The sequence below is a fragment of the Morus notabilis genome, unplaced genomic scaffold (genome assembly GCF_000414095.1).
Source record: "Morus notabilis unplaced genomic scaffold, ASM41409v2 Scaffold98, whole genome shotgun sequence".
Lineage (NCBI taxonomy): Eukaryota > Viridiplantae > Streptophyta > Magnoliopsida > Rosales > Moraceae > Morus > Morus notabilis.
In genome coordinates, this window is record NW_010359472.1 from 908,880 (window position 1) to 928,117 (window position 19,238).

Below are 19,238 nucleotides of genomic sequence, written 5' to 3' on the forward strand. Positions count from 1 at the left end.
GCTCTTCCAGGGGGAGGACCCGTACGGTTGGGTGTTTAGAGCCGAGCGCTATTTCGCCGTGAACGACATCGACGACGAGGAGAGGATCTTAGCAGCTTCGATTTGTACGGAAGGACGAGCTCTAGGATGGTTCCAGTGGACTGACACATAGGAGCCTTTCACCAGCTAGAGAGAACTTAGGTCGGCCATCATTCAACATTTCAGCCGCGCACGTGAAGGTGATCCGATGGAACATTTGATGGCGCTCAGGCAGACCGGTGGTGTGGCAGAGTATCGGGACTCCTTTGAGGCACTGGCTGCTTCCTTGAGAGGGGTGCTAGAACCCATATTCAAAAGGGCCTTCCTAAATGGGCTCCGAGAAGACATACAGGCTGAGGTTAAAATGCATCGGCCTATGAACTTGCTTGAGACCTTGGATTTGGCCCAACAGGTAGAAGACTGGTTGGAGGCAGCGGATCGGGTACGGAAGAGTCGGGCGGGGTGGTTTTCCAAGCCAGAGTATTCGGGGCGACCCGGAACAAGTCCACTTATACCGACTAATGTCCTAGATTCTCGAGATAGCTCCCTTCAATCCCAATTAGGTCGCGATCTCAACTCCCACTAGAAAGGGCTCGCGGCGGCAACTTCGAAACCCCAGCCCTGTTCTAGCGGCGACACCGGATTCCGCCGGCTGACTTTCGACGAGGTGCAGCAACGGAAGGCCTGCAGCCTCTGCTTTAGGTGTGACGATAAATATGGTCCAGGGCATCGCTGTAAGAGTCGGTTGCTGCAGGTACTGATGCTCACGGATGATGACTCAGAGGACGAGTGCTCGGACGAGCCGCCTAAGGGAGAGGAGGTGCATGTTCCGATGTGTTCAGCGGAGGCTGAAATAGCCGCTCTGTCGCTCAACTCCTTCAATGGGTGTTCCTCGGCGAAAACGCTGAAGGTTAAGGGGTCGATTAATGGACGAGAAATTCTTGTCGACAATGGCGCGTCCCACAGTTTTATCTCGTCCACTCTGGTGAAGGATCTGGATTTGCCCTGAGATCTCACTATCCGACACAAGATTCAGGTAGGAAATGGAATGATTTTTCAACAGGAGGGGGTTTGCCGTTCGGTGCTGGTCCTGATTCAGGGACAACGAGTGATTGAAGACTTCTTTCCATTTGATTTGGGAAATGTGGATCTGGTGCTTGGGGTCACGTGGTTGAGTACTCTTGGGGAGGTTTGGGCGGATTGAACCCAATTCACGCTGAAGTACTTGGCGGGAAACCAATGGGTATGCCTCCAGGGAGACCCCGCGTTATGCTGTGCTGAGGTCAGTGTTCGCTCTATTGCTCGTTCCCTGCTTTGTGAGCAATTTGGGGTATTACTCGAGATAGGGGTGGTAACAGATGAGGTACAAGGGCCCTCGGCCAGGAAGGTACCCCATGACTTGGCCGGTCTCCTGGACCAGTTCAATTTGGTGTTTGACTTACCAGAGGGGTTACCCTTTCGACGCGCTCATGACCATCATATTGTGTTGCGGGAAGGGGTTTCTCCTCCTAATATACGGCCTTATAGATACCCCCACATCAAGAAAGAGGAGATAGAACGGTTGGTTGGAGAGATGTTAGCTTCGGGAATCATCCGTCTGAGCACCAGCCCGTTCTCGAGCCCTGTTTTGTTGGTCAAGAAGGACGGAAGCTGGCAGTTTTGCATGGACTACAGGGCGTTAAACCAGCTGACAATTCCTGATAAATTTCCCATCCCTATCATCGACGAGTTGCTGGATGAGCTTCACGGGGACAGCGTTTTTTACAAGCTTGACCTCTGCTCGGGTTATCATCAAATTCGAGTTCGGGAGCAGGATGTGGAGAAAACAGCATTTCGAACCCACGAAGGGCATTACGAGTTTCTCGTCATGCCTTTCGGGCTCACCAACTCCCCCGCCACGTTCCAATCCTTAATGAATACGATATTCCACCCCTTCCTGCGTAAATTTGTGTTAGTTTTTTTTGACGATATCTTGGTTTACAGCCGCACTCGGACGGAGCATGTCCGACATCAGGAGTTGGTTTTACAGGTGCTGCACCGTGAACGGCTATATGCCAACCCCAAGAAATGTACGATTGGCCGAGACCAGGTGGATTACCTCGGCCACATAATCTCTAAGGATAGGGTGTCTGCTGACCCCTCGAAGGTGCAAGCCATCACCTCCTGGCCCAGTCCGCGATCAGTAAGGGACCTCTGCGGTTTTCTCGGCTTGACCGGTTATTACCGCCGCTTTGTGGAGGGATATGGTGTACTCACACGCCCTTTGACTGATTTACTCAAGAAAGGAGCATATCAGTGGACTTCCCCGGCTGAGGAAGCGTTTCAGAAATTAAAGCAACTGATGTCAGCCCTTCCTGACTTAGCCTTGCCAGACTTCGGGAAGATGTTTGTAGTGGAAACTGATGCTTCCGGTAGTGGGGGTGGGGGCAGTGCTCATGCAAGAGGGTCGGCCCATCACCTATTTTAGCAAGGGTCTCTCCTCCTCTGCTCGTTGGAAGTCAGTGTACGAGCGAGAACTGCTGGCCATTGTTCTCGCAGTCCAAAAGTGGAGGCACTACCTTCTCAGCCGTCACTTCATCATTCGAACAGACCAGCAAAGCCTCCACCACCTCTTGGACCAACGAGTTTTGGCGCCCGATCAGCTTCGGTTGATGACCAAACTTTTCGAGGTTAGTTATCCCTGCCTCATCTTCGTGGGTTAGTTATCCCTGCCTCATCTTTTCTTTAAGTCGAGGTTAGTTATCCCTGCCTCATCTTCGTGGGTGATGAAACTCCTTTACGAGTTCCATGATGCTGTCATTGGGGGCCACTCCGGCTTCCTTCGCACCTACAAGCGCTTGGCAGCAATAGTGTTTTAGAAGGGCATGAAACGGGTGATTCGGGAATATGTGGGTCGCTGTGCCACTTGTCAACAATGCAAGACCGATGCTCTCTCACCGGCGGGATTACTAACACCACTGCCGGTGCCGCAACGCATCTGGGAAGACATCTCTATGGACTTTATTTGTGGTCTGCCCAAGTCCAAGGGGTTTGACACCATCCTGGTAGTTGTTGACCGCCTGTCCAAATACGCCCATTTCTGCCCCCTTGCTCACCCGTTCACTACCAAGTCCGTTGCCGAGCTTTTCGTCAAGGAGATCATTCACTTACATGGGGTGCCCCAGTCCATTGTTAGCGACCGTGACCCGCTGTTTATGAGTCTCTTTTGGAAGGAAATCTTCAAGCTCCAGGGCACCAAGTTGCATACCAGTTCCGCCTACCATCCACAGTCCGATGGTCAAACGGAGGTAACCAATTTCTGCCTTGAAATGCACGTACGATGCTATGCTAATGACAAGCCCCGACAGTGGCAGACGTTCCTGCCTTGGGCAGAATATTGGTTCAATACCAATTATAGTGCTTCCACAAAACATACTCCGTTCTTCATCGTGTACGGCAGACAGCCACCTACCTTACACCACTACGAAGGGGGTTCCGCGGTAGTACACGGGGTCGAAAAGCAACTGCGGATTCGGAACCAAACACTGGCCCTTCTAAAGGAACACCTGGTGAGGGCACAGCAGTAGATGAAGAAGTATGCAGATCGTCACCGCCGGGACGTGACCTTTGAGGTTGGTGAATTAGTGTTGTTGAAGCTACGCCTTAACTTCATGAAATCGTTAGCCCGCCGAGTTAATGAAAAACTCAGTCCGCGTTTTTATGGACTGTTTGAAGTCATCGACAGGGTTAATCCCGTCGCCTACCGCCTTAAGCCCCCCTCCACAGCAAAAATACACCCTGTTTTTCACGTGTCGCAGCTGAAGCCATATAGAGATCTTGCAGGGTCGGGCCAACCCTTGCCTCCAAACCTTTCGGACGAGTTGGAATTAGAGGTTTCTCCATCGGCAATGCTGGATTCCCGGGTTCGCTCCGTGGGGGGCAAAGAGTTGCCTGAGGTGTTAGTTCAATGGGAGGGTCTGCCGACTTGGGATGCTACATGGGAGCCTATCTTCGCTATTCAGACCCAATTTCCAGCTTTCAACCTTGGGGACAAGGTTGTTCTCGAAGGGGGGAGAGATGTTAGAGCCCATGTCCCTCCCGTCAAATTCGTCTACTCCAGGAGGAACAAAAAGGGAAATATCTATCCCTCAAGGGAGGGCGGCATAAGTTGGGAATTGGCTGACATGGCACGCCCATTGGGATTCAGATGGGTCATGGTTTCTGTTAGGAGTTAGTTTTGCTTGGGGAAGTCCGCCAGGGGGAACGGGTTATATAAGAAGACTCGTAGAGTAGAGGGAGGTAGTTTTTGAGAGAATTGAGTCTTGAGTCTGTGGAGGCAGAGGAACCTCGAATTCCACCTATAGTATTTTTGTATTTTGTTTGTTCCAATTTCCATTCAGTAATAAAGAATACTGCCCAGAAGTTCCTGGGTTCCTATCAGAATACCACCATTGTTAGGGTTTAGAATTAGGAGTTCTCCCGAGTCCTCGAATACTCCAATCTATCCCTTACATTTTCTTCGATTTTCTCTTGTTGGTTTTGGCTTGTATAAGCTGATGTTGAAATGATTAATAAAAGTTTCTCTAATTTCCTTACAATTTCTAGTCAATTTTCTGGTTAGAGTGTGTGTTTGGGGCTGTTTGGCTATGGAATTCCAGGTACCTAACATTTTGGTATCAGAGAATCGGTCCACATTATCTACTTCTGGTTATCAGCAAGTGTTCGATAGACGACGACCTTATAGAGGCATTCAGAGTTTGTAGCGATAGGACTCATAATGGCGAACCCAAGAGTTTGAACTAAGAGAAGAATTATGGGCTTCTCCATATGCTTTTAGGAGTAATAGTAGGGATTCAGATCCTACTGATCTGTTGTTGGAGGAAACACGATCGTCGACGGAAGGACGACGCCGGCGAGCGAGGTGGAGGTGTGGCGACCAGAATCGGAATCGAGCGAGGTCGAAGAAGTCTTGAGTGCTTTTCTGTGATTTCGCACTAGATCGGCTAGATCTGAGACAAACGACATGGGTTCGCATTGGAATCGCACGCTGACGGTGTGGGGATGTGCGATTTTGCAAGATCTGTTGCAGACTTGGGTGAATTGCGAGCAGATCTGGGCAAGCTACGAGTTTCGCGATCTGGTGCTAAATCGGCCAGATCCGAGGCTAACGGCAGCAAATTCGTGATGGAATCGTATGTCGATGGTGTTGGGCTTCACGATTTTGGCTCGTTCGAGGCTGACTCCGGCCGAGCTTGGATCGATTGTCGAGATTCTGACGCAATTGGGCCTGATTCCAGCGTGATTTGGGTTGTTTCCGGCGTGGTGAGGGTTAAGTCTCGCAATTCCATCATGGCTAGGGCAGATCCCAGCAAGGTTAGGGCTGGGTCCCGAAATTATGGTGGCCCTAAGTCTGGGATTTGCGATATTGATGCGATTGAGACTGACTCCGGTGGTATTTGGTTTGGCCTTACTTTCAACAAGATTAGAGCCAATTTCAGCAGGTCTTGGACTGGGTTCCTCGATCCTGGTGTGGCTTAGGCTGATTCCGGCGAGATTAGGGGTGGGTCTTGGGGCGGGGATAATGTTAGGATCCTTTAATAATTTGGCGAAGTTAGTTTGATTAGTAGGTTGTTAGAGTATAGTTAGTAATGTGTTAGTAGTGCTTGTAAGAGGGGGAATAGTAAAAAGGGAGGAATTAGGAGTTAGAAGGGCTATCATTTGGGATTTTGACAAACACTTTGGGAGAGCGGGTGGTCTCTTGAATATTACCATTGTCAGGGTTTAGAATTAGGAGCTTTCCAGAGTCCTCGAATACTCCAATCTATCCTTTACATTTTCTTCGATTTTCTCTTGCCGGTTTTGGCTTGTATGAGCTGGTGTTGAAGTGATTAATAAAAGTTTCTCTAATTTCCGTCCAATTTCTAGTCAATTCTCTGGTTAGAGTATGTGTGTTTGGGGCTGTTTGGCTGTGGAATTCCAGGTACCTAACAAAAGAAGAATGGGGTCCGTTGATTCCCTTTCTGATGTTTACTTATTAGAAAGTGGAGTGGAAAATTGTCCAATTCCCTTTCTAATGTCTACTAAACGTTCACTACTAAGATGTGCTTTTATAATATTAAATAAACATTGGTATATATCTGGTGATCTTGTCAAGGATATATAAGTAATTTGACATTAATTCCCTTTAACCGGGAATCAATACCAAGGGGAATGCAAGAGTTGACATTCCCTTTCCTCACGTTCATTGGTGTGGGGCCCATCAAACTCTCATTCTTAATCTGCAAGTAAACACATGATTAAATGGGAAAGGTAAACAATCCTTCTCTTCTCGTTCCCTCTGATAGTGAAATAAACGCACACTTCCTAGGAATTATGATATTACTGGAGTCTTCTCTTTTGTTCACTTGTTTTTGTGGTAGTAATAATACTTGATTTCTCTCCCCCTTGTTTTATGACTCTTCTTATGGACTAAACACCTGAGCAATAGTTTTTAATATCTCAAAAACTAATTTTGGGGATAGACATGTGAAGCTTGGCAAATGGATGGAGTTCGAATGGTTCTTTGGTCCTGAGAAAACATATTTTGGTCCTTCGATGGTGTTATTTTATTCTAACGCTGGAATGAAATTAAAGTGTTATGCCGGTCTGTGAAGTATGGTTAACAATGTTTTCAATATTTTGGATACCAAATCCTCATTTCATGCCTTTTGATCAATACCCAATACTAGATTTTGTCTCTTTGAAGATAACTTGTACTTGGTGTTCAAGTATCTTTTGTAATAACCTTTCTCACTTTAATCTTTTTGTTTGGGTCTTAGAGGCTCCTATTTTTATTCTAGGCTTCGGTTTTGTTGAGTTTCTGTCTAGGAAATCTCTTCCTCTTTTTTCCTTGCATACTGAAATTCTCTATCAATAAAGATTTCTATTTAAGGGGGAAAAAAAAATCCCTTTGCATGAATAGATGCTTTCCTAGATGTTAATTTTTTTGTAGTTGGTTTACGTACTGGCTGAAAACCTTGTTGTTCAGATTTAAAGGCAACCGCAACTTGGGAAGTGGATGGAACTGGGTCAATAACTAAACTTCCTTCCTCTATGTATCTTCTTTCTGGTACGCTCTTCTTCAAAAGATTTGTGAAGTATTTTGTTTCAAATCTCTTGTGTAGTGTGAAATGCCAAGTATTTCCTATCACTAATTTTTTTCTCCTCTTTTTGCTTAGTTGATGGGATATTTGACTTACCATGGCATTTTTTTTTCTTTCTTTTTCTTGATTGGAAAGCTGGACAAAGTCCCTTCCAGATGGACAAAGAAATTACAATAAGTTATGGGAACAAAGGCAATGAGGTACTGGCCATTTTCATTTAAAGGCTAAGTTATACTTTATACCGAATTACTTTTTATCTTTCTATAAATGTTCCCTTTCATTGATAGTGTTTAATTTGAAAGGATGTGTAGCTTGCTGATTTTGTGGTCTTGTATTAATATGAGGTATAAACACTTTGATTAGGATTTTAGAACTAAGCATAAAGTTTTCGTTTTTAGATTAGATTACTCAGGTAGCGAGATTGAGAACACCGAGAGGAATAGAAAATCCCCCCTGTCCTTATCTTCTACTATTGAATTCTCCCCCTGAAGATAAGAATCATTGAAATAGGATTTGTCTTCATGGAAAGTAACATCAACCGAGACATAGAACCTTTTTGAGGGAGGATGGTAACATTTGTATCCTTTCTGAGTAGAAGAATAGCCCATAAAAACACATTTGACTGCCCTTGGATCTAATTTTCCCTTGTTTGGAGTATGGATATGGACAAATGCCACACACCCGAATATCCTAGGAACCAGATTATTCGTAGTGCGTAGATTTGGATAAAATGAGGAAAGCACGTCCATTGGACTTTTGAAACCCAAAATCCTAGAAGGCAAATGATTTATAAGATGTGCAGATGTAAGAACTGCTTCCCCCCAAAGGGATTTAGGCACATTTTTCTGGAACATAAAGGATCGGGTGGAATCGAGAAGATGACCATTTTTCCTTTCTGCCACTCCATTTTGCTGTGGAGTATTGACACATGATGATTCATGGATGATTCCTTCCTTTTGGAAATATGGAGTGAGGACTTGATTGAAATAGTCTTTAGCATTGTCGGATTTGAATCTCTTGATATTGACCCCAAATTGGATCTTTTCCATAGAGCAGAAATTTGGAAGGACATTACTGATATCGAATTTCTATTTAAGCAAAAATATCCAAGTGAATCGAGTACAATCATCAATAAATGAGAAACCATTTTGCCCCTGTCACATTAGGAATAGTAGAAGGGCCCCAAATATGAGATAAAAAGACATAGAGCTTCTTTTATTACTGATTGGAAAAGGTACACGTTTGTGTTTAGCCAGTTCACACACTTCACAATGAAAATGTTCAATATCTAGACCTCTAAATAAGGAAGGAAACAGAATTTTAATAATCCTAAACGATGGATGGTCAAGTCGGTCGTGGTGAAGCCAAATTTTTTCTTTATTTGATGAGAGAACTTCTGAGACAAAAGAGTGAGATGTTGTGCCCTTGGTAATGCTTGATTGACTAGGTGTTTCAAGAAGGTAGAGTCGATCTTGTTCTCTAGCATGTCCAATCGTCCTCCCCGAACCCTCGTCTTGAAATAAACAATAACTATGGTGAAAAACACTCTGCAATGTGAATCTTTGGTAAGCTTTTGGACAGAAACAAGGTTTGTGGTCAATCGAGGACATGGAGAACATTTTTTAATGTCAATGATGGGCTTATTTTAACATCTCTTATGCCTGCTACAGTGGTTAATGATCCATCTGCGGTAGTTATTTTTCTACTGCTTGAACATGGGGTATATTAGGCAAACATGTTTGGTGAGTGGGTCATATGGTCGGTAGCCCCGGAGTCAATGAACCAGGAGCCAGTAAGGGTTATATTTGAGACATTTAATCCAATGGAAAATGAGGACTCACCTGAATACGCCAATGAACAGGTACCTGACGGTTTGTCGAGATTGCCTATAAGGGATCTTACTCGTTCGATTTCCTCTTGGCTGAGACTCCCCATCTCTTGCAGTGTTCCCTCACTTTGCTGCCCTGCTGCAACATGAGCTTGTCCATGACTTTTTGGCCGCTCTCCTTTCTGCCCCCACTCACGGCTTGGTGGTTTCCCATGCAGCTTCCAACACTTCTCACGGGTATGGTGTGCCTTCTTGCAATAAGTGCACCATATCTTTGTAGTCTCGGTTTTGGGTCTTCTGCTGACCAGCCTTGACATTCTCAAGTGCCGGTGCCTTTTCTGCAGTCATGGTTGGTTTGCTACCGCCACTAGCCAACATTGCCGAGCCATCAGTGTTCTTTGGTTCAAGCATTATTTCTCTTCTACTCTCTTCTCCCCGAATGATTGCCACCACCTCATTGAAACATGGGACCTCTTTCTTTCCAAGAAATCTGAATTCTCACCAAGTCAAACTCCGGGTTGAGTCCAACAAGAAAATCATAGGCTGCGTTTGGAATTCGTTCCAAAATGATTTTGTTTCCTGTATGAAAATGAAAACGAAAACGTTTTCATTTTCATTTTGGAATCATTTCTGAAAATGCCTTTGGTAGTTTTATTCCGAGATTGTTTTCAGTTTAAAAAAAACTGAAATTGTGTTTGGTGGTTAATTTTTAAAAACATGTAATAATATATTAAATAAATAATAATATTAAATATATTAAATAATAATATATTAAATAAACATTAATATACATGAAAACATGTGTCAACAACAAGAAGAAGCTCAACAACAGCAAATACACACAGAAACGACAGACTAAAATCGAACAAACACAAATTACGAGCACATTCAAGGGGAGAACCACAGACATTGATCCCAACATGAATGAACTCCTTTTTAATCCCTTTGTCAGAACCTTTCAAATCCCCCAATATGACTTTCTACAAACACATCAAATCCACGATTTAATAAACCAAAATCAAATGTTACTTCGTAAAGCAAAAACTAAATTGGAATCTTTGCGTATAATTAATCACGATTTCATTAATCTGCGTTACTTACGTGAGCCCAAACAGCGGCCTGGTCGAAGAACCGCAAGTACTCGGTGGGTTAAGAGAAGACGAGACGAGCGAGCGGAGGATCGTCTTCCAGAAGCTCCGCAAAACTGAAAATAGAGAGAGAATTGATAGAGATAAATCAGAAGAAAACTTGAAATTGAGAAAAAGAGGGAAGGAATTTCTTGCAATCGGGGCTTACTCGACGAAGAGAGGGTAATGGAGCTTGGGCTCCGGGGAGAGAGCGATGGAGCTGAGTTGATCGGAATGGCGTCGTATAAGGAAGGTCGCCAGGGATTTCACCGGCACCGGAGGATCTCCCATCGCCGGCGAAGTCGGGCTTGCAGAGACAAAAAGGAAAGGCGATGAAGTTGACACCGAAGAAAATGAAAACGAACCTCAATCGTTTTCATAATTTGTGCATTTTTGGGAAAGGGTCAGAAAAAGTTTTCATTTTTAGTTTTTATAGAATGATGTGCCAAATGAAGTTCTCAATCCATTTTCAATTTTTGGTCCTCAAAAAACATAAAAAATGTTTTTGAAAACGGAAACAAACACGCACAGACTCTATCTTGCTCAATAAAGGTCTTGACAACTGCAGCATCTTCGGGACACTTGGTTTTAATCAAATCCAGGCACTCTCTTACAGAAGCGTCTTGACAGCAGTGGCGACAGGGCAGAGAAAAGAAAAAACAACCCTTGCCCACGATCAGAACACGACAGCAGTGAACAGAGGCAACGGCAGTTTCGGTGTGTCCGTACAGTTCCATACAGAGTGGCAGTGGTCAAAGTTGCGGCAGCGAATCAATGGAACTTCAAAAAAAAAAAAAACTACAGTAATGAAGGCTTCTAGAGAGAGTGATGATGGATATGGGCAATGAAGGCCCTGTGGTGAGGCTTGGCAATGAAAGCCAAGAAAGAAACGACAATGAAGGCCTAAGAAAAAATAAAGTAACCTAGGAAACCTAGGGCTCTGATACCATGTGGAAAAATAGGAGAAGAAAAAATATTTCTTATTCTCTGAATTAATTCTATACAACCGGCCCTCTTAGGGTTTTATACAGAAAAGTAGAATCTCCTAGATTACACCTTATCTCATTATTCATGGGATATCAGGAAACTAACTGATTACCTTAATCCTAGGGATACAAAATATAAATTTTAAAACTTTCCTAATATATCCTATTTACAAAATCAATAGATTGCGTTTTCCACAATTACCTTAATCCTAGGGATACAAAATATAAATTTCAAACTTTCCTAATATATCCTATTTACAAAATCAATAGATTGTGTTTTCCACAATCACACTTACATCATAAGTTATATTTGGTCTCGTATGAGAGCGATAAATGAGTCTCCCTACCAGACGTTGATACATCTATATACTGCAGCATCTTCCTCAGCCTCTCTGAGCATGTGATTAGGATCTATTGGTGTGCTTGCTGGTCTACATGCCAACTTGTCTCATTGAGAAGGTTTGTGCCATACTTCTGCTAGGAGATGAAAATTCCTTGCTTAGAGTGTGCAACCTCAATCCTAGGAAGTACTTAAACCTTCCTAATTCTTTAATCTCAAATTCTTTAGCCAAGCACCACTTCAAGGCTATCATGATGATGTCATCGACATACACCAAAAGTCTCATGCTTTGTCTATATCCCATATCTATCATCACTTTTGCAAATCTCCCAAACTGCATAAGCCCATATAAGGCTTTTTTGAGCTTGCATACTTGATTAACAGCTAAGTTACTTATTGCTTCTTTGAGATATTTGTGTAGAAATGCATTTTTGACATCAAACTAATCTAAATCCCAACTATAGTTAGCTGCCAAGGAGAGCAGAACCCTGACAATATTCATCTTGGCAACTGGGGCAAACGTTTCTTGATAATGCACACATGTCTGAGTATATCCTTTAGCTATCAATCTCGCCTTGTACCTTTCCAGTGACCTATCTGCTTTATATTTTGCCCTGTAAACCCACTTACATCCCATAGGGTTTTTTTTCCCTGCGGGCAAAGTCACCAACTCCCAAGTTTTGTTTTTCTCAAAGGCCTCCATTTCTACATTCATAGCTTGTTTCCAATTTTCATCAGATAAAGCCTCGGATAAATTGGTGGGTATGTGAATATTGTTCAAACTTGTTTGAAAACTCCTATGGGATGGTGAAAATTTTACAAACGACACAACATGGGAGAGAGGATACAAAGGACTTTGGTGCATTCCCTGGTTCCCTTCCTAATAGCAACGGGGAGGTCCTGATTTATGTCTTTCTCAGAGTGGAGTTTAGACTCAATTTGCACATAAGGATTAGAACCCGTTACCTCATTTCCAGAAGTAAGTTTAGATTCTTAGACTTATATAAGTTTAGGGCAGCAAATTTCTTCCTTGAGTATACTTTGCCAGCCATCCTATCCTCAAGAGCAACCACGAGCTCAATTTGGGCACAAGACATGGGTTCAACATATGACATCGGTTCAACAGATAATACGGGGGATGACACATGTTCAACAAATGATACAGGAGATGGCACATGTTCAACAGATGATACAAGTTTAATGGAAGACATTGGTTCCGAACATTTGGGCGGTGAAGGAAGGTCAATGAGAAAGAAATCTCGATCCTTATCTCCATGATTAAATTCTGCCCCTGAAGATAAGGAGTGGTGAAATAAAATTCACTCTCGTTGAAAGTAACATCTGCTGAGACAAAAACTTTCTTGGATGGTGGATGATTGCACTTGTTTCCTTTTTGAGTTCACGAATACCCTACGAAAACACACTTGACTACTCTTGGATCTAACTTTCCCCTGTTTTGACTGTGAACATGAACAAAAGACACCCGACTATTCTAGGAATGAGATGGTTTGTGGTGCTTGGGCCGGACTAAAACTTTGAGAGCATTTCAATGCGACTTTTGAAACCCAAGACTTTAGAAGGTAATCGATTTATGAGATGTGTGGCTGTAAAAACAGCTTCCCCCCAATAAGATTTAGGCACATTATTTTGAAACAAGAATGCTCGGGTTGTATCAAGTAGGTGGCTATTTTTTCTCTTAGTGACTCCATTTTGTTGTGGGGTGCTTACACAAGATGACTCATTGATTATTCCTTCCTGAAGAAAGTATGGAGTTAATACTTGATTAAAATAGTCCCTACCGTTGTCTGACCTGAACCTTTTGATGCGAACACCGAATTTGGACCATATTATGGAAATTTGGCAGGACGGAACTCACATCATACTTGTTTTTTAGTTAGCAAAACCTAAGAGACTCGAGTACAATCATCGATAAAAGACAAACCAACGTGCTCCATAAATATTAGAGACAGTAGAGGGACCCCAAACATCACTGCGAATTAGATGAAAAGGAATTGCACTTTTATTGCTGATTGGAAAGGTTGCACGCTTGTGTTTTGCCAATTTACACACATCACAGTGAAAACTCTCAACATCTAATCCCCTAAAAAGAGAAGGAAACAAAACCTTAAGAGCTGTGAATGATGGATGTGAATACAAAACTCTTCAGACGACTATTGACCGCGAGGAGCGCGAGGAGAACAAGAAATACAATTTCAAAGTTGGAAACAGAAGAAGGGGCTATTTTAGAAGATGAGGAGGTAATTACGAAGAAGATTGTTGAATTTCATGAGAAGCTCTACGAATCATCGCGTGGCGGCTTTATTGGAGTTGAAGGTTTAGGTTGGAATCCGATTTCTAATGGGGCAGCAGAGTCCTGCCCTTTGAAGAGGAAGAAATCAAGTGAGCGATTTTCATTTGTGATGGAAACAAGACTCCTGGACCAGACGGATTTACACTTTCCTTTTTTCAAGATTGTTTGCATTTTATGAAAAGTGATGTTCTGAAAGTTTTTGAAGAATTTTGGAGGCCAGGGATTATTAACAAGATCACCAATGAAACATATGTATGCCTTATCCCCAACAAGGCTAATTCCTGCAGAATCAAAGATTTTAGACCCATCAGTTTGGTCTCGAGTCTATATAAAATTATTTCGAAGGTGCTGTTGAATATGCTCAAGGTAGTATTAGAAGAGGCAATTTCAGAAGTTCAAGGGGCTTTTATGGTTGAACGACAGATTCTAGATCTTGCTTTGGAGGCAAATGAGGTGGTGGACTATAGGTCATCAAGAAGAGAAAGTGTGGTGGTAAATATTGATTTTGAGAAAGCCTATGATCACATTGAATGGGAGTTCCTTGATTTCGTTATGGAATGAAAAGGATTTGGAGTTAGGTGGAGAAGGTGGATATTGGGTTGTATTGGGTCGGTTTCCTACTCGATGATGATTAATGGTAGGGCAAGGGGGAAATTCTCAGCCTCAAGAGGGTTGCGGCAGGGTGATCCTTTGTCCCCATATCTCTTCACTCTTCCGGTTGATGTTTTACGCAGGCTAGTTGACAGGGCTGTTGAAGATTCTCTTTTTAAACTGTGTAGTGTGGGCAGATCAAATATATAGGTTAGCCACTTACAGTTTGCCGATGACACTTTTTTTCAGCTCACCGGAGGAGGAAAGTTTGTCAAATCTATCCTCTATTTTGGAGACTTTTTCCTTAATTTCAGGTTTGAAAATAAACTTGGATAAAAGCATCATTTTGGGTATAAATTTGGAGGAAGAAAGGTTGTCCATATTGGCTGGTGTTGTTGGATGTAAAGTGGGATTGTGTGGGACTATCCTTGGGCGGAAATCCCTTGCAGGCTACCTCTTGGGAACCGGTGGTTTCTAGAGTTGCGAAGAGATTGGATGGGTGGAAGAAAGCTTTTTGTCTAAAGGAGGTAGGATAACCCTCATTTAGTTCGCTTTTGCTTCTCTGCCTACTTACTATTTGTCGGTGTTTAGAATTCCTGTTGGAGTAGCAGGAGTTATTGAGAAGCTTATGAGAGATATTTTTTGGGTTCTCTGAGGATAATTCATCTCATTTGGTGGCTTGGAAACAAATATGCGAACCAAAAGAACTGGGAGGTTTGGGGGTATTGCTAACATAAAGAAGAAAATTGAAGCTTTATTGGCAAAATGGATGTGGAGGTTTCCGCTGGAAACAAAAGCTCTTTGGCATAAAGTCATTATAGGGAAGTACAGAATGAACTAGAATAGATGGGTTTCAGGGGCAGTGTTGAGAGTTATTGTCAGATCTCCTTGGAAATCAGTTCAGTCGATGGCCGATATTTTCTTACAACGGGTGAAGTGGAAGATCGGATCAAGAGAATTTGTAAAATTTTGGGAGGATAATTGGAGTGAAGGACCTTTGTGTTTAAGATTCCCCGCTCTATACAGAATCTCATTATTTAAAGATCAGCGGGTTGCTACTTTTTCTCTAGAATTGGATTCCTGGGATGGAAATGTTAGTTCGTGGGATTTTAGTTTCTCAAGAAACTTAACGGACAGGGAATTGAGGGAGGTGTCGGAGCTAATTGCTATTGTAGACAGGGTTAGGATTCTCAGTTTTATCCAGGATAGAAAGGAGTGGGTGTCAGATCATAGTGGCTTGTTCTCGGTCTAATCACTATTCTCCTCGCTGACTTGTGACGCCTCATTTTCGTGATTTCCGTTCTTTGAAAATATATGGAAAACGCATTGCCCCAAAAAGGTTCAAGTATTCTGCTGGCTTATAGCTCTCAATAAAGTGAATACTCATGAGTCTCTGTAACGACGAAGCCCGTTTGTCTTATTGTCCCCAAGCTAGTGTTATTTATGTAGGGCTGATGGGGAGACAATTGATCACCTATTTCTTCATTGCACTTATTCCCGCAGAATTTGGTCTTCTCTTCTTAAGGAGTTCGGGTTTCCTTGGGTGATGCCGGAGCACTGTGCTAACTTGTTGGTTTTTTCTCCACCATCTGGGTTTAGTCAGAGGGGACTGATTCTATGGAGAGTTTCAATCTTAGCTATTTTTTGGGGTTTATAGTTGGAGAGGAATAATAAAAGTTTAGAGGATCAAGGGGAGGGCGAAAATATTCTTTGGGACAAAATGAAGTGTTGGGTGTCCTTGTGGGTCTATAGAGATAAGGAATTTGGGAATCCAAGGTTTTCGGATTTTGTTAGGACCTGGGGTCCTTTTCTATAGCTCTGTCCTAGTCGTTTTGACTGATATATTTTTAATCTTGTTCTTCATGTATAGTTGGAGGTGGTTCTGTTGAGGATAACTCTTCCTCTTCACTCTTTACTCCTATTTTTTCCTATTTAATAAAGTTTTCGTTTCTTTGCAAAAAAAAAAAAAAAAAAAAAAATGTATTGTTTTCGTTTCCTTCATTTTTTCTTGTATTGTTTTTTCTTGTTTCATGTGTATACCTTTCCTGTATACTTTATTATTATTTTTTTTAATCAATGAAAAGATTTTTCTTATTGTGCATTATCTCAACTGTAGCTTGGACTACAAGCTTTAGCTTCCTCCCACGAATTGTAGGGTCTTCAAAACAGTTGCCTTTGCTCTTTTACGTGGTCCTTAATCTTTGGGTACTATGAGTCTTACTTTTTTTCTTGTTTTGGGGGGGGGGGGGGGGGGGGGGGGGGGTTGTGAAAGACTTTTTTTTGGGGGGGCGGTCTATGACTAAGCATTTATTTATTTTCTGTTTTAAGTAGCATTTCATTGGTGTAATTATTTTCAGTTTGAGTTCGCATTGACCTCAAGCTTCCTAGTCAGCTCTGTGATTCCTTAATACACAATTCACCAACCTTTGTTGCACATCAAGGATTTACTGACGTTCACTATACTATGCTCTTGTTTTCTGATATCTACTATCTTCATGTTTTTTTCCCCTCTTTTTCCTCCTCCTGTTTTTGGGGATTTTAATAATTTATGAAGAAACCGCATACCTGGATTGTTTACCATGTCCTTGTGTTTTGATGCAGGAACTGCTTTATTTATATGGGTTTGTCCTAGAAAATAATCCAGATGATTATCTCATGGTAATACTAATGCCTGTGCAGACTATAAGGTTCATGTACTTATTGTTAGTCTTCTATTAGAGTTGATTATATCTCACATGTGACAAGAGAGAAGTGGTGAATTTCTCTTATGTTATTTTGCTTTAACTGTAGCCTCATTTTCTTTGAAAAACAAGTTAAAAAATTATTTTTTTGCTGATAGTCTCTTGAGACGAATGAATAACAAACAGCATGATCAACTATGCAGGTCCATTATCCGGTGGAAGCAATTCAGAATATTCCTTTTTCTGATTCGAAAGCACAGCTTCTTGAAGCACAGGTTAGCTCCTTGCGGTTTTCTGCGTTCTGATATTCGACTTCATGTTATATGCAGAAGAAAATCAAAAACTTTCTCGAACTTTTGGGGGATCTACAGAAGTTTCTTTCTTCTTTCGCTTGCCCCGCTATCAACGAAAAATAAAATCACAAGCCTGGTTTGTTTTACAGAAAGCTGAAATGAGGTGTCTTTTAGCTAGGAGTCTGCTGGATCATGGCTTTTTCCCACAAGGCGTCCGGAAAGATGAACAAGATGATAAACACAAACGTGACCAAGTATCCAGCTATAGCTGGAGTGGCCAGCGCAAGATACCATCATATGTAAACAAATTGATTTTCCCGGAAAATTTCCTGAGTACCTTGAGGACCATAGCCATGAAAGAAGATGAGATTCTTAAGGTTTCAGCACTACTGGAAGAGGTACTTGTTCCAGCTACTGTCTTTTTATCAAAACTTAAAATCTAAATAGAAGTAGCTCTGAAACTGCTCATGTCTCCTCGGAGTCTTTTAAGTTTTGTTGAATTTATAATGTTGTTTAAAGCTTGTTGGATCGGAAGAAGAGCGACCACCATCTGATACAGAAGTTCGAGCTGCTGTGTGGGAGGCATGTGGGGATTCAGGAGCTCTGCAGTTGCTTGTTGATCTTCTCAACATCAGGTAATCTTGTCGCCTATTATCTGACTACTTGTATCAGTACGACTCATTTACTAGCTTAATTAAATAAAAAAATAATTATGATAAGCCTCTAACTAGGCAGATGTTTGTTAGGAAGCATACACGAATGTAATTGGTTACTAAGTGGGGTGGATATTTGTCACGCCCCTAAACCGGGGTTGGTGACGTGGAGGCTCGTTTAGAAACTTAAACCTGTTTGAGAGAGTGATTAGCAAAATAATTTAATTCCTTTCAAATCTAAAACATTCAGGTATTTCCAAACGAGCCCCTGCATTCAAGAGAAATTTAATTTCAAGAACGGTGGTGGAATTTCAACCGAACCAGTTTTAAAACCACATCACTGGTATCATGTCAGGAATTCCCACAGGGGTTTAGCATACATGAATATAAACATAAGTAAATGTGACATCAACCACAATCTAGCAACATTTAAGTTTACAAACCATAATTTCTTATACATGCCTTGAAATAAAAGATAGAAGGGTTACAACTCTTTGCTCCCGAGATCAAGTCCACACACCGGTAATAGCTACCTATTCCGCACCACTCCTCGCGTCGCCTGGAGGGGTTTAATACATTTAAAAACAGAAAAAGGTGAGCGAAAGGCCCTGTAGGATATAGATTTTATAAAGCATTTAAAATAAAGGTACTCACGGTCCGAAGATATACATCCAGAACCGATCATCCCTTTTTAGAAAAGGAAATACTCACAATAGAAATATCTGTATAATGAAAGTGTGCAGCTCATCATACCACTAAACAAGAAGCGGTAAAAATGTCTGTCTAGGAAAAGTGCAGAGCCATCATTCCACTAAACAAGAAGCGGATCCGTACGGGTTTCGGGACCTGCCCCCCAAGGATGCGATTCCCACATCCCGATCTCTAAGGCCACCATGCATTGTATCATTTCTTAAAATATTTCATTTTAAGAATTGATACGCTTTGAAATCTCATTTCCAAAATCATTGGAAAAACTTAATAGCATTCTCATGTTATTTCTTTAAAATCATTTTCTTTAAACATGTTTTGTTCCAAAACATTTTCATTGGCCAAAATAATTTAAAATGAGGCTAACAAGATATAGACAAGAATATCCTACCTGTTGGATATCAAACCTGGGCTAGCCTTCAGTTCTCCTAGCCTCCGTTTTCCTTAAAGCCTTAATGCTTGACTTCTCCACTAGCTTTATCACAAAAGCAATATCTTAGGAAGTATTTCTCATTCCTAAAACGAATTAAGTTCAATCATGTTTAATTGTTTCCTATTAGTGTGCCTTGACTCAAATCCAA

The 19,238-nt window shown here is 42.1% G+C and overlaps 1 protein-coding gene across 6 annotated transcripts in view; it reads left to right on the forward strand.

The window, feature by feature from the left end:
* LOC21407386 (histone-lysine N-methyltransferase setd3) overlaps positions 1 to 19,238 on the forward strand; it is a 48,028-nt gene that overhangs the window by 4,077 nt on the left and 24,713 nt on the right. For all 6 annotated transcript variants that reach the window (XM_024163192.1, XM_024163197.1, XM_024163194.1 and 3 more), the window contains exons 9-14: positions 7,025 to 7,105; positions 7,275 to 7,339; positions 16,924 to 16,980; positions 17,207 to 17,278; positions 17,446 to 17,694; positions 17,816 to 17,931. In XM_024163192.1, coding sequence (XP_024018960.1) covers positions 7,025 to 7,105; positions 7,275 to 7,339; positions 16,924 to 16,980; positions 17,207 to 17,278; positions 17,446 to 17,694; positions 17,816 to 17,931 — 640 coding nt within the window. The remainder of the gene's footprint in view (positions 1 to 7,024; positions 7,106 to 7,274; positions 7,340 to 16,923; positions 16,981 to 17,206; positions 17,279 to 17,445; positions 17,695 to 17,815; positions 17,932 to 19,238) is intronic.